This window comes from Pelobates fuscus, chromosome 1 (genome assembly GCF_036172605.1).
Source record: "Pelobates fuscus isolate aPelFus1 chromosome 1, aPelFus1.pri, whole genome shotgun sequence".
Taxonomy (NCBI): Eukaryota; Metazoa; Chordata; class Amphibia; order Anura; family Pelobatidae; genus Pelobates; species Pelobates fuscus.
In genome coordinates, this window is record NC_086317.1 from 61,438,750 (window position 1) to 61,454,683 (window position 15,934).

The 15,934-nt window shown below is 41.0% G+C and overlaps 1 protein-coding gene across 1 annotated transcript in view; it reads right to left on the minus strand.

Annotated features, from left to right (window-relative positions):
• GABRR3 (gamma-aminobutyric acid type A receptor subunit rho3) overlaps positions 1 to 15,934 on the minus strand; it is a 51,933-nt gene that overhangs the window by 18,488 nt on the left and 17,511 nt on the right. The window contains exons 2-4 of the mRNA XM_063443342.1: positions 7,439 to 7,539; positions 4,221 to 4,288; positions 3,044 to 3,267 (exon numbers count right to left, since the gene is read on the minus strand). Of these exons, the coding sequence (XP_063299412.1) occupies positions 3,044 to 3,267; positions 4,221 to 4,288; positions 7,439 to 7,539 (393 nt within the window). The remainder of the gene's footprint in view (positions 1 to 3,043; positions 3,268 to 4,220; positions 4,289 to 7,438; positions 7,540 to 15,934) is intronic.

Here is a 15,934-nt window from a genome sequence, read left to right on the forward strand (position 1 = left end):
CTCACAGACACACACTCACAGGCACAAACACTCACTCACATACACACACACATTCCTTCCTCCCCAACACTCACAGATCATTTTTTTATTTTAATTTAAATAGACCCAGTCTCCCTACCTTTGGGATAGCTGGGTGGATTTTTTACCTGGGATCCAGTGGGGCTGCTGGCCAGGCTGTTGTGGAAGGCTGGTGTGCAGGCAGGCGGTAGCCAGTTAAGGTCCAGGCAGGCGCTGATTTCTGAGCTCTCCCTGCTCAGCTCCCTCGTGCGCCGCAGAGTAATGCCGGGAGCCGGAATGTGACGTCATATTCCGGCTCCCGGCATCACTCTGCAGCCCGCCTGTTGCTCAGCTTACAAGACATTTGCCTGGGCATTTGGCTGCGGAGTTTCTTTGCCGCCCCCTGGAAAGTGCCACCCAAGGCAAATGCCTTGTTTGCCTCACAGCAAATACCCAGTGACGTCACTAATCAGTGGTCCCTCGCCAGCACCGCCCACCCGCATGGGTTCTTAGTTAGCCGCCAGCCTGCCTCCCTTCCTGTCAGAAGGGACCCCGGGTAAAAAAAAATCCACCCAGCACTCCCAATGGTAGGGAGGCTGGGTGGATTTAAACTGAAAAAGAAAAAGTAATCGGTTAATGTTTGGGGTACTTGGGGAGGGTACTGTCAGTGTGTATGATTGTGTGTGTCTGGCTGTCAGTGTGTGTGTATTTCTGGCTGTCAGTGTGTATGTAAGTGATTGTGTATGTATGTCTGTCAGTGTGTATCTGAGTGATTGTGTGTGTCTCGCTGTCAGTGTGTGTATGTCAGTGTGTATGTCCAGCTTTCAGTGTGTGTATGTCTGTCAGTGTGTATGTGAGTGATTGTGTGTGTATGTCTGTCAGTGTGTATCTGAGTGATTGTGTGTGGATGTCTGTCAGTGTGTCTGCCACTGTGTGGCTGTCTGTTAGTGAGTGAGAGTGTGTCTGTCAGTGAATATGTGTTTGTTTCTGAGTGATTGCGTCTGTGAGGGCACCTGTGTGTCTGAGTGAATGTGTGTGATTGTGTATGCCTGTCAATGTGTGTCTGCGTCATTGTGTGTGTATGTCAGTGAGTCAGTGATTATTTTTGTCAAATCAGTGTGTGTATGTCAGTGTATCTGAGAGTGTGTCTGTCAGTCAAAGTGTGTGTTAGTCGTTTAACAGAAAGAGGAGTGGCATTGACAGGAAGGGGTGTGGCAAATGTAAATTAAGGGGTGCCCGAGTTCCGTCATGCCTAGGGCAGCACAGATACTAAATACATCACTGGTGCCACTGAATGGCTAAGAGAGGTCTCCTGATGCTCCAAGCCAGCCAGTAGCTCCCCATTCATAAAAAGGTATTTTTTTTTAAGCATATGAAGGGTTTTTATTTAATAGGCTCAACTTTAGCAAGTCACAATGAAATTTACAGATAAATATTTTATTCCAAAAGGATATTATAATTATTTAATAAAATAAATAAAAACAAGTTAAGAACCACAAATATTCAGCAAAATGCATTTTATCGGAAATAGTATGGCTTTTTCAGTTGATGATAAATAAAACCCATAGGTAACACATCTATAAACAAACTGTATGTCTAATATCCAATCACAGCATTTGCAATAAAACACAATTGATAACATCAAGCAGTATTTTCCATGTTCATGGCTCTTCCCACACTGACACATCTTTGTTCTCACTCCCAGGCAGAGTATCCAGAATGCAGATAAGTTACAATATAGTGCGCATGTCCGTAAATTAAGTTCCCAATACTAATTCTAAAAAAATCTCAATATCGTTGTTGGAGTTATGCACTCCATTACATCACATTGGGTTTTCATAAAGGGATAGACAGAGATCTCATATCTCTGTGTGTGTCTGTGTGTGTGTATTTCTCTCTGAAAATGTGTGTCGGAATGTCTTTGTGAGTGTGTATCTCTGTCTGTCTGGCATGTTGGGGAGCATGTTATTCATTAGAATCATGAAACCTGATTCGGTTGAACAACAGTGGAACAGAATTCTCTTGTAATAGTTTTATCTATACAGAAAAAAATTATAAACTTCCAAATTTTAACAAATTAGAAAGTCAGCATTTTAATTAAATGTAGTTTTATAAATAAATAACGCTGACATCTAAAATAAACGTTACAGTGCTAGACAACTCATAAATAACAGACAGAATTTTTTTAAATATAAAGTTGTGCAACTTTATATATAATTATTTTCTGTCTATTGCATTGTTGTTGTTTTTGTCTTTTTTTTTGGTGTGCGAGTTAGTACAGACAACCTTACCACAATAGCATTTACAGCAAGTAGCAATGCACATTTTAATTAAAATATCGACAACAGTAAACCAGCTAGGCAATTCTGATAGCTCCCCACTATCCCTTCAGCATTGTGTAAATATATCAACTCTGTAACCTTGATAAGCTTTAATTTATATTCCTTCCATCTTGTTCTTTTTTTATACATACCCTGTGTGACTCTGGCATTGTCTTTAATGCCACCACTGACCTCCGGTGTTCTTCTCTACAATTACCATGATGGCATGTATGTCATTTTTATTGTATTTACATTGCAGACTTTAGCAATCAGTCATCTATCTGGATACTCTGTACTGTCTCTGTACTGTATAATTATATCCCACTCTCTTTAGAATGTGAGTTAATGGCACATGGTGAGTGAGGCCATTACCACCCTTTTTTCTTGTATACTGAACATTATGTGTTGGCTACTGCACAGCATAATATATTTACGCTTTATAAATACAGGAATGAAAGTATAATTTCACAGATAATTATTGGTGATCTGGCAACTGAGTTTTATAAAATGTATATCATGGCTCACTTGCTGGTTAACGCATCAAAACTCCCTGAAAAACTCTGCAGTCTTCTGAAAAACTGCTTGCCAACATCTTTGAATTGGGAGAATCAATACACTGAAACAATACACGTGGAAGATCCAATAAGTACTTAGTAACTGATTTCTAAGACACTTGTCTGTTTAACAGGTGTAAGATGTAAAATAAAACACTCTATAATTCTTACCTGAGACTGAATAGGACATTACCATCTGGGTACACTCGCAGCATGATGTTTTCCATAGTGGTATCGTGTATGAATGATCTCTTTGAATGTACAAAGAACACATCCGGAACCCAGATCTTTTTTATGAGTCGTCCATCAAATGTCATACTTCTGTTGTTATTACTTTGGAATGAGAGCCTCTCGTCCTTCCAGTAATGCCTGAGGTATAATGTCATCGTGAAATCCTTGGAGGGAACAACAGATACAATAAGCATCGTAACGTCACATAAACATTGATAGAAGGATTATAATAATTATTACTTATCCAACGAACGAAAGGTCTAAAAGCTTTTGTAATGTAGGGGTGCATTAGGTTTGTCAACAGCAGAAGTACTGTGTTCATGACTTTAACGTTATGTTTGCTGTCACCGAGTATTAAAATATCTGCCATGTGAAGCCACCACAATTATTTAACAAATGTCTTTGCACAGGTTTACAACCTTGTTTTCTGTACTGACATTGATGGACTGCTCAAAGTTTTGGGTTGTGAGCATAACCCACGGAATTACGTATCTTTATTGATTTATAATTTCTAAGCCTCAAGGCTGCCTTGTTACACAATGGCAATGTCCACCCTTCAATACCTGTTGGCTATGCTGCACACATGACAAAAACATAAGAGAACGTGGAGCTGCGGTTCAGCACACCTACTACAATTGGAATATCTGTGGAGATGCTGCTGTTACATTTGCGAATGGGACATCTTTGTGTTAAGAGTCACATTACATTAAAAAAAAACTGGCTATTCCATAAGAATTTGCTTCAAGGACAGACAATTGTGGCAAATGATTCACTTGTCATTGAGACATAGATATGCTCGACTCCTTTCACATAAAACTGCGACTGATGAAAAATGATGTGAAAGCATTATGCAATTAAACACGTTATAGTCACTAGAACTTAATTTGAAAATTCCTATACAGTCATTCTGAAATTCTAAAATTACATTTTCACTCACTTTAATGGGGTCTTTAATAATCATCAAAATAGTTTCAGGGGAAAAAAAACTTTTGAAAAACATTTGTTGTGTAGAAAAAGGTTTTAGTTAGTTACATGCAGCGAGGCATTCTTAATCATTGCATTTATTTCCCAATAGTTTGTCAAAGGATTAATGTCATTATCACACAATCACACTTACCATGTCAACCTCTGAGATGCTGTCAATACTCTCGATCTGCACGTCAATGCCAACAGGTATAGATGAACCTGAAAAATAGAAACACAATTATAAGTGATCTGCTGTAAACAGTCTTTAATCACCAAGGAAACAACTGTGAGAGGCTTTCTTTATCATCAATTTTTTTCACAACTTTAACCCATTGCATTGTGAGAATAATTCCATCATCACAAACCAGTCTTGAAATATATCCATTATCAAAGGGGAATGTCCCACCCAGTTAACAAGTACAGGGATTTATAAAGCCTTACATGCCTGACTGTGATCTCTAAAGGGCTATGAATTGGGTCCTTAAGGGACTACTATGAAATTAGGCAAAAAATAAACATATTTACACAGTAAAAAGACTCAAGTCCATCAAGTTTAACCTTTAAAACACATAATTGTATTCTGATGATCCAAAAGAAGGCAAAAAAAGAACTATTTGATGTGATGGCCAATTATGCCACAAAAAGGACTTCATAATAATGACTCCATAAAGGCACTCAGATTTCTCCTCGGATCTACAACCTGTTTTACACTTTAATGTACTGCTCTTTGAAAAATAATGAATCTAAACTTTTTTTTTAAATACGGCAGAATCTGATAAGACTATTATCTATAGTTATTATAGTAACTATTGTCCAGTTGGTATCTCCCAGAGCGGGAGATGGTTATCTGTTGTAAGCCATCCCCCACCAGCCTGGGACTAAGGAATTTGTACTGAATGAATGGAGAACCCGGTGGGGGTCTGTGCATAAAATAAGCCTGTTTTCAATAAAGATTGTCAGAGTTGTACCTCCAGAACTGTGTCTCATCCAGTTACAGGGAGGAAGTGGGTCTCTTTGTATTTTAAAAGGTTCCTGATCAGCTGAGGGAAGGGAATTAGCGGAGGTAGCCAGTCGGGTTATCAGGTGGTCCGATACCGTGTGTGTCTGTTAGTGAGTGTGTAAGTGTGTGTCTGTTAGTGAATGTCAGTGTGTGTATGTTAGTGAGTGTGTTAGTGGGGGTCTGTTAGTGAGTGTGTTAGAGTGTGTGTGTCTGTTAGTGAGTGTTAGTGTGTGTCTGTTATTATGTGTCTGTTAGTGAGTGTTAGTGTATGTGTGTCTGTTAGTGAGTGTGTTAGTGTGTGTCTGTTAGTGAGTGTTAGTGTGTGTCTGATAGTGAGTGTGTGTTTGTGAGGTTTGTGTGTGTCTGTTAGTGAGTGTTAGTGTGTGTCTGTTAGTGAGTGTATAAGTGTGTGTGTGCGTGTCTGTCAGTGAGTTTTAGTGTGTGTCCTGACCCAACTGGTTAATTGAGTGATCCCAGTAATTTGGGAGAATGAAGCTTGTTTAACCCATTATGGACCAAATGGTACATTTTGCCAATATCCAACCTTTTCATTCTAGACCCTATGACAGCATGGAATTTCCTGTTTGTTTAGCATTGGTACCTCTATACTGTCCCGCTGTAGTTAATTGATTGGTTCATTCCAAATAGGAATAGGTTCCATAAAAACTTTATTATAATTAAGTTGTTATGGTTGGAGGAGGTCCCGGGGCACAATCTAACCTGAAGGGGTTAAATTGTTAATAAATAGAATATCCCTATAGTCTGCCAGCCGACGCTCGATCATTCTGCACCTGCTCAATATTCGAGGCTTCAATTAAGAAGCCTTGGACTGTGTGCAACTGAGACCATCAACTGATACGTACCTTTTTCACTCAATATGTAAATATTGATTCAGACAGTATTCTTATACTTCCCTAAGCAGAAAGGACAAGATGAATAATTATAACAATAAATTACTTCTAAATTGCAGCTGTTACGGTAATACGATGAATGCAGTGCAGTGAGTACATATATTCAATGATCAAAGTTCAATATATTCTGATTTTTCAAATGTAACTCTAGCAGCAAGGAGAAAATGAAATTGTTACATTGAAGTTAAACCAGAAATAAAGTATCGCTGGGGATTCCCAGCATAGGCCATAGTATCCAGAAATGAAAACGATGCATCATACTCTCACCCTACACATCCAAAAAAAGCTGAGATCCAGAATCAACAAAGGACAGTAATCAAATAACATGACTACAAACTCTCAAAAGAGATAAAATATAACAAACTTACAAAGTGAGTAGACATGGGGTAGACTAACCTGATAGAAAAAAGGGATGACTCTTAAGTTGAGTCAAGATAAGTTTCTCCAGAAGCTCTTTATGAAAATCTTGGTATGAGGAACTTTAAAATTCTACAAGGATAGAGGCCTGACCTAGATCTTGAAAACACACATGGCGACAACTGATAAGGACCCATGTAACTATCTTGCATGGAACAAAATGTATCTTCAAAGACTACAGATAGACTATACTAAGAGGTCGTAATCATATAAAAGATTGCCCTAGCAGAATATGCTGGTCGCCAATGGATCACCAGAGCAGGCATCAGATATTGTTAACTGCAATGCAATTCAAATATATTCAGAGTTTCCTTGTTAAGGTCTATCCAGCAATAAAAAATAAAAACGTGTAATAAATATACGATAAATAACCGAGAGAGAATAAAGAGAAGAATCAGTTGCTGATCAGCTAGACTGGAAGGAAATCTTTCAAATGTTCAGATATATAAACCAATGAGGAATATTTTTTTTATAACACTTTGGATAGTGTTTTGTATTTCCAGGAAAAATGTGATAATATTAAACAAAGATAATTTTGAAAAAATAACTTTAAAAAGATAAGCACATTTGTAAACAATAATTTGCTATTCAAAAATTAGTGTCATTTTTAGGCTAAAAAAAATGCATAGTCAAACTCAATATACGTAATACAATAATGTATAGTCAATATTGCTAAGAGGGTAGTGACGTGATAACTTCAGTATTAGCAATATGCCAAGCATGGGGCTGGCAATGGCGCTCTCAAAAACAATTTGACACAGAACTTCAGTGGTAATAAGAGTGCCATTTTAATAATATTTGTAGAAAAGGTTTATTTTTGTAGAACACAGTAAGACGTAGAATCATGGCAAACATGGTCATGGGAGAAATGAATAACTGTTCAAACACCCACATTGTGAAAGCCATAGCAGGTAGGGACACGTTAACTATACTCATTGCATCACTAAAAAGGTAATTCAGAGGTAATTTGTCTACAGAAAGGAGGCATGGTGTATAGTTTAAAAAAAAAAAAAAAAACACTATAAAATCTCATTTTATTACCTCCAAATCCAGGTCTCATGGCAAAATCATGGTCTTCAATTCTCAAAAGCTGTTCTGACTTTACCTGGCGGACTTTGGTGCTATCGATTCTTCTCATTTTGCTGTGGAATAGGCAAAGGTTGAATTAATGGCATTGTACAACCTGTTATAAAAATAATAATATTAAGGGGTTAGAGCACTTGGCACTGGGAAATGTTAGCATGCCAACCTGATTCATTGTAACATCTTGTGCAAGCCCCTCCATTTTTAAGGTTTTTTTGTTTTGTTTTGTTTTTTAACCATCATTGTTTTTTCTATTAAATGAAAGCATTGCATCAAATGTGTATAGAGAAAATCTCAGTAAATGTTAAATGTTACATGTAAAACCGTGTAAATTAGAAAATAAATTCGGCTGGCCAACTTGTAAACAAGCCATTATAAAGATTTAAGTTTATGTCTGTATGGACACAAACTGCAAAACACATAGTTCACACTCAGTCCCAGAATTATACATGTAAGCACACTTGCATAGCTTTCTGGGAATTAACTAAATTCATTGTGGAAAGTAGGCTATGAGAGAAATGTGTTACATCACTGCCTAGTAACACCTCTAGTGGCAATCACTCAAAGGTGCATCCTGGACGTTCAAAGTCCCCATGCTCTGGATGGAGACGCTATATGTTCCCAATAGAGATGCATTGATTCAATGCATCTGTATGAGGAAATGCTGATTGGCGCAGGGAGATGTTTTGCCGCGCATGTGCAATAGCCTCCCAATGATTTTCTATGTGACAGCATTGGATTGGCTGAGATCGTCAAATTTGATGATCTCAGACATGTAGGCAGAGCTAGGCTGAGCCAGCCAAAACAAGACTGGTGCGGCGCATGAACAAAGGTAAGTTATCCCACATTTTCAAGGGAGACTGGGGGCCTAAATAGTGTTATTGCAATTTTACTGTCTGGACTAAATGTTTGCATTCCTAACATGTTAATGTTCCATTAAATAAAATTAATAACCCTAATTATACAGATGAAAGGGAATTTTAAGTTCATTCTCTTGTGGTTGGTTATGGTTAAGAAGAATAAGAATATGTATTGTTTTAGATTCATTAATTTAATTTAATTTAATTTGAGTGCAAAAACATAGATGCTAATAAATAATTACCACTTTTTGTGTTTAGCACAAAGTAATTTATTGATCAAATAATGGATTGTGAGTGAACGTCATGATTGTGCAAACATAAACTTAAAAACGTAACTCTTCTAGTTGCTAATTATTTTTTTGGATGGAGGGTACATTTACAGGGATCTCTTCGGTTGTGTGGCTCTCTAGGGATCTGATATTTAAATATAATTATATTGATTTTTTTTCTATCATACTATTTAGTTCACTTATTGCTTCTAAATTAGTACATTTACCAGTTAATCAGGTTTGGTCTCTCTTCACTCTCATTCACTCCAGCAGCATACATACAGTATTCTCCAGAATCGCTATCTCTTCTCTTCTTCATAGTTGGCATTTGGTTTGCCATATCCTCTTCCCACATGTACACATGTATCTTTCATTGATGGCCAGCTAATATTCGCAGCATCCTCAATTCATTCTCCACTGGCACCAGAACTTAATCAGGGATGTTATACATTAGAAACATAGAATGTGACGGCAGATAAGAACCATTCGGCCCATCTAGTCTGCCCAATTTTCTAAATACTTTCATTAGTCCCTGGCCTTATCTTATAGTTAGGATAGCCTTATGCCTATCCCACGCATGCTTAAACTCCTTCACTGTGTTAACCTCTACCACTTTAGCTGGAAGGCTATTCCATGCATCCACTACCCTCTCAGTAAAGTAATACTTTCTGATATTATTTTTAAACCTTTGCCCCTCTAATTTAAGACTATGTCCTCTTGTTGTGGTAGTTTTTCTTCTTTTAAATATACTCTCCTCCTTTACTGTCTTCATTCCCTTTATGTATTTAAATGTTTCTATCATATCCCCCCCTGTCTCGTCTTTCCTCCAAGCTATACATGTTAAGTTCCTTTAACCTTTCCTGGTAAGTTTTATCCTGCAATCCATGAACCAGTTTAGTAGCCATTCTCTGAACTCTCTCTAAAGTATCAATATCTTTTTGGAGATACGGTCTCCAGTACTGCGTACAATACTCCAAGTAAGGTCTCACCAGTGTTCTGTACAATGGCATGAGCACTTCCCTCTTTCTACTGCTAATGCCTCTCCCTATACAACCAAGCATTCTGCAAGCATTTCCTGCTGCTATATTACATTGCCTGCCTACCTTTAGGTCATCTGAAACATCCCTTTCCTCAGATGTTGAGGTTAGGACTCTATCAAATATTCTGTACTCTGCCCTTGGGTTTTTATGTCCAAGATGCATTATCTTGCACTTATCCGCACTTATCCGCATTAAATCTGACCATTTTTCTAGTTTACCTAAATCATTTGCCATTTGGCTTATCCCTCCTGGAACATCAACCCTGTTACATATCTTAGTATCTTCAGCAAAGAGACACCTTCGCATCAAGACCTTCTGCAATGTCTCTAATAAAAATACTATATATATTCCCCCATTTTGCATTGTTGTGTATGCACTTCCCTTTATATATTACAACCGAGAGCTGTTTAGAGCATGTCAAAATTGTTTAATAAGTGGGGATTTTTTTCTTCTGTTTAAATGTTTATAACTTCTTTAGTCTCACTGAGATGAGTGAGAATGGTTTTGCAAATGTTTTAATGGCAGTTACTCTAGTGGTAGGGTCAAAAATGTCCCTCTACCACTGTATTTAATACGAGAATAAAATATTTGCAGCTTTATTATATAATATATGTTTACTGAGAATAGAAATCGTCCATGAGATAGAAGAAAATCAGTGATTTCATAATTTTGCATGAAATATAGAGACTACACTGCAGAAGATGATAATTCTAAGAATGGGCAAAAACCTAATAAATTGCTCTTCGGATAGGCATGGCTCAGGTTTTAGCTCACATATACCATTACAGAGAAAACAATACCATTTACACATCAGATTAATCTCAGACGGCAGTACAGATGTGAAATGCTGGCAAGTTTCCATTGCACAATATTTACATTAACCCTATATGACCATTTCGTCATTTGTCGTTGTCAGTGAGATGTAGCTGATACCCACAAGGGACAGTGAGCAAGGGTTCTAATAAAGGTCAAAACAACTTGACAGGCGCACAGTCGGATTTGCCGGCATATGCGCTAACCTCACCCAAACCCCCATTAAAACACGGACACAGGTTATACTGTTGGAAATAATTAGTCCACAGCTTTATTCAATTATTAATAAAATAATTAAGGAATAACAAATGGGGTCATTGCCAACAAATCTTATTAAAGTTAACATCCCCCCATATACATAACATACCCCTAGCAATGACCCCACAATAATAACAATAGATAACAATCTAAATAACATGTTAATAATGAAACTGGCCGCCCAATATGACCACATTTCCACCAGGTTAAATTGTAGGGGTGTATCGAGACACCGCTACCCACCATATCGATTGATGGGGTGTACCAAGACACCGCTACCCACCATATCCATTGTAGGGGTGTACCAAGACACCGCTACCCACCAGTTTCAGTGTAGGGTGTACCAAGACACCACCACACCCCCAGATTCTGAGCCACCGACGGGCTCGAACCTACCAACCACGTGCAACACTGCCCAATCCACACTAAACCTAAGGATGCCCACTTTCTCCTCCATCTACCCTCCGATTTAACCAGGCCATTCCCCGCCGCTGTGAAAAAACGGGAAATCAACTAACCTAACCAAATACAGGGAGGGTGGGAGGGACAACTGACAGGTAAGCTTAGGTTCAGTTAAAATGGCCACTTCATAAAATGGCTGGTGTAAATACTCCCCTTATGGCTCCGCCCTACCCAGCATGCTAGCTGTCACTAACTTCCTGTGGCTGCTATGCCTACCTCCTGGCTCTGTCAAGGCCTATTCCTCTTAGCTGCGCTGATCCATGGGCTACAGTCTGGAGTTACTGTATGTCTGAATGAATTGTCTTGTGGAATTCAAAAGGTGGGACTCTCATGATGGCTGAATCTTCAGTTTGTCCGGTGTTATCTGGTTTTAATTTTTATCCTTCCAAAACAGATAAATGGTAAAAAGATCGAATTAGTTATAAAACAATATGATAATTTTAGAGAGTATTTCTGTTACTTTGACCAGGCGGTGTGATTTTTATTGTGAAATTATTATTGCACGGGATGTTTTCTTCTCTACAGTCTGCATTTTTATTGAATTGAAGAAGTACCGTAAATACTCGAGTATAAGACGAGTTTTTCAGCACATTTTTTGGGCTGAAAAACCCCCACTCGTCTTATACTCGAGTGAGTGTCTGTATTATGGCAACTTACATTGCCATTATACAGACAAGGACCACCAGGCTCATTACAAGCCCGGCGGTCCTGTTGGGGGCTGGCAGAGAGCGGTAACTTACCTTCACAGCAGCTCCTGTCAGCTCCCTTCTCTCTCCTCCGGTCAGCTCCCTCTGCAAGTCTTGCGAGAGCCGCGGGGTCAGAGCGTTGCCACGGCTCCGCGCGGCCGCGAGACTTGCTGACAGGGGAGCCGACCGGAGGAGAGAGAAGGGAGCTGACAGGAGCTGCTGTGAAGGTAAGGTACAGCTCTCTGCCAGCCCCCCTCCTGCAGCCCATCCACTGGACCACCAGGGAAGGAGAGCCCCCCTCTCTGGCCAGCTAACAAGCAGGGAGGGGGGACGAAAAAATATAAATAAATAAAAATGTAAATAAAATAAAAATAGGGGGGCGGGGCCGGACCGCCGAGCTGGACGGTCGCACTCGACACCAGCTCCTGCAAACTAGGCCCAGATTGGCACCAAACCTGCAATTTTGGGCAGAAAACTGTCCAGCACCGGTGGCCCTCAGCGGGCAGAGAGCCCTGGATCTAGGGAGAGGCTGGCCGAACGGGCTTCAATCCCCAGGAGGAGGGTTCCTCATCGGCACCTCATGGCCTACTCAGGCGGTAGGAGGGGTAGACGGCCGCTGCCCCACTAACTGCCGATCAGCGCTCAGCCATGAGTCGGACCTGCTGGGAACTGGCCCCAAACCCCCCCCCCCCTTGGACCGGGGGGGTGATCCCGGTCCGCACCCTCAGGATCCGAGCACCTCGACGCACAGTAACTGGGCCGCAAAGACCCGCAACCCAAGCACTGCAATCAAAATGGCGGAGGCCATGTGCGATGGCACAAAGCCTGCATACACCATCGAACCCAAACAAGATACTCACCTCCGCTGTGGCTGGAATCTAGGAGGCCTTCTTCATCCTCTGGGCACAGTACAGGACGACGCACTGATTCACCGGCTGCCCGCAACCGCTACTACACAGCGGGGCCTGCCGACACGTGGTGAAGCAGCAGTCAAGCACTCACACAAATCCCTGCTGCCGAGAAGCGTATCACATGCTGCAAACACCCTGCAGAGTACCAGCCTAGTGAACAGCACCCAGCGACTGGAGGCAGACCGGGCACCCTGGTACGCCAAACCTGTGGCTGTCAGAGATCTACACACCACAGGCTCCGAACGGCACCGGCTACACGTGGCACCTCCTGAGCAGAGGCTTTCCTTCAGCAGAGGACTCTAAATTGCGAGCAGTACGCATTCACCCCCAAAAAGGCATCGGATGAGTCACCTCAAGAAGAGGACTTAATGTTAGGCAAAGAACCCAATATTCCCTACCAGATGAACTCCCACGACTGCATTTGCCTCCAGACTGGTCAGATACTGGCAGTACATTGGGGTATTCTTGTACTCATCTGTTTCAACTATTATTTCTATCACAGTCTCTCTTTCCTTGTTTTAATTGTTATTAAGGGACTCATACCTGTGTAGTACGAATCGCCTGGGGGGGCCTCTCATAAGTCCGCACAGTCTCTACTTACAATTCAGTGCTAACATATCTATCACCCATAATCTAACTAAAGGTTAAAGCATGTCATAACTACCCTAGTTTACCTATCTTATAATAGAATGACATTCATTTACCAATCTTGTAATCGCATAGTCAGCCAGTATAGCCTGATTATTACAATCTGTTGTTTTATCGTTCTACTTAATGTAACCAAAAAAAAAAATGTGCATGTTTTCGCACTGCCTTACTGCTTACAAGCTATGTATTTTATCCCCGTCACAAGCTGTTGGGGCGTGACAAGTCGCATGTAATTATCTGCACTTCAAAAATAAAGAATTAAAAAAAAATAAAAAATAAAAAATAAAAATAAAATATAATAATATCAAAAATAATAATTTTAAAATATAATATATAAAAAAATAATAATTTAATATTAAAATAATAATTAAAAAAATAATAATAGGCGGGGCGGGGCTTGACCGGCATGGCGGACGGTCGCAGCATGCAGGAGCTCCCTACTAACCTACAATGTCAAGCGATTTGCTGGGACTCCTGCCGCTCACATCATGCTCCAAACGGGTACCCATCTGCCGCAGACGTCGGCTGGAAAGTCCCGAAGCGGAAAGCCGAGACGCTGACAGGAAAAAGCCGGGTGGAACAGCTGCGGCCTAGCAGGGGCTGCGGGCGGGAGAATCGGCCGATCTCCCGTCCCTCTCCTCCCCTACTAATGGGTCCTCACAAAGTCCCGTTCCCCCCCACAGGGCCGGGGGGATATCCCGGTCCACCGCACACAGCATGGGACTACATCCAACCCATATACGGGAGCCCAGACCGGCAGCAAGACAGCTGGGGGAACGCCGGCCACGTGGAAGCCTGAGGAGGCATGGAGCGAGCTGGGATATGAGGCGAGAATGGACAGAATTCTCCAAAGCTTTTGGCGCAAACTGGAGGTACTAATGTCCCGTCTAGCCCAGACCCTCCTGAGGGCCGAGGCCTCACACCACCAACGGCCTGATTCACGGCGACTCAGCGAGCAACCTCTCACTCACAGACCTCATACATGGCAGTGGCATGACACACGCCAGGCTAAGGCGGACGGCGAGAAGGGCCAACCGCGACCCCACAAGCCAAAGGTGCCTCAAACTCGAACCAATAGGCCTAACTCAGCCAGCAGTGTCCCAGTCAGGCCCAAAGTCTCACCTCAAGGCCCAAAGCTTCACCTGCAACAGCAGGGGGGAGGTACTGTCACACTGCGACAAACCGCCCGACTACTCACTCACTTACCAGAAGCCTCTACCATAGGCCGTCTACAACGCCTTCCCAGGCTGAAGACCGCATGGAGTCCGACTCCAAGACACCAACCACACCGCCGGAGGCTCGCCCGCCCGCAGGCGGCGGCAGAACACCCGAGCCCAGCATGGCGCCCGACGAAGGTACGACCCGGCCTCTCTGAGTAACCGTGTCGGTGGGAAACTGGTGAAGGCCTTCATAACGTTATTATTATTTTATTTTAAGCTCTGATACTACTAAAAAGTTTGACGTTAATGCGACGAATGTTAAAGCGACAAAAGTTAGAGCGACAAAGCGACAAATGTTAGAGCGACAACTATTAGAGCGACAAATGTTAGAGCGACAAATGTTTGAGCGACAAATGTTAAAGCTACACGGGTTACAGCGACACATGTTAAAGCGACACATGTTACAGCGACACATGTTAAAGCGACTAAGGACAAAGCGACGAATGTTAAAGAGACAAATGTAAAAGCGACAAATGTAAAAGCGAAAAATGTAAAAGCGACAAATGTGAAAGCGACAAATGTTAAAGCAACAAATGTAAAAGCGACAAATATTAAAGCGACAAATGTTAGAGCGACAAAAGTTAAAGCGACAAATGTTAAAGCGACAAATGATATCTGATCTCAACAAATACACATACTCTTTGCTATGGTAATTAGTCTGCATGCTACCATTCGGATCATATGATCCATATCTTGTACTCTCAGCACTAGGCCAACGACAAAATATTAAATAACAAATAACCTGTTTAGCTTGTATAATACTACTGTTGTACCGTTTATAAAATGAGGCTGCTATTCTAGGGATTACATGTAACCATTGTACAATCAGTTATACATGTCACGCGTCATTCATGCATTAACCCCTTGTTTTTCTTTCTGTACCGAACCATCTTATGCCTCAATAAAAACAAAGATTGACAAAAAAAAAAAAAAAATTATAATAAAAATGCCCACCCCCCACCAAGGCTCTGCATCAGACACACAAACACACACTGTATTCATACACACACACACACTGCATTCATACACACACACACTACATTCATACACACACACACTGCATTCATACACACACACTACATTCATACACACACACTACATTCATACACTACATTCATACACACACACTGCATTCATAAACACACACACTACATTCATACACACACTACATTCATACACACACACTGCATTCATACACACTACACACATTGCATTCATACACACACACACTACACACACTGCATTCATAAACACACACACTACACACACTGCATTCATACACACACA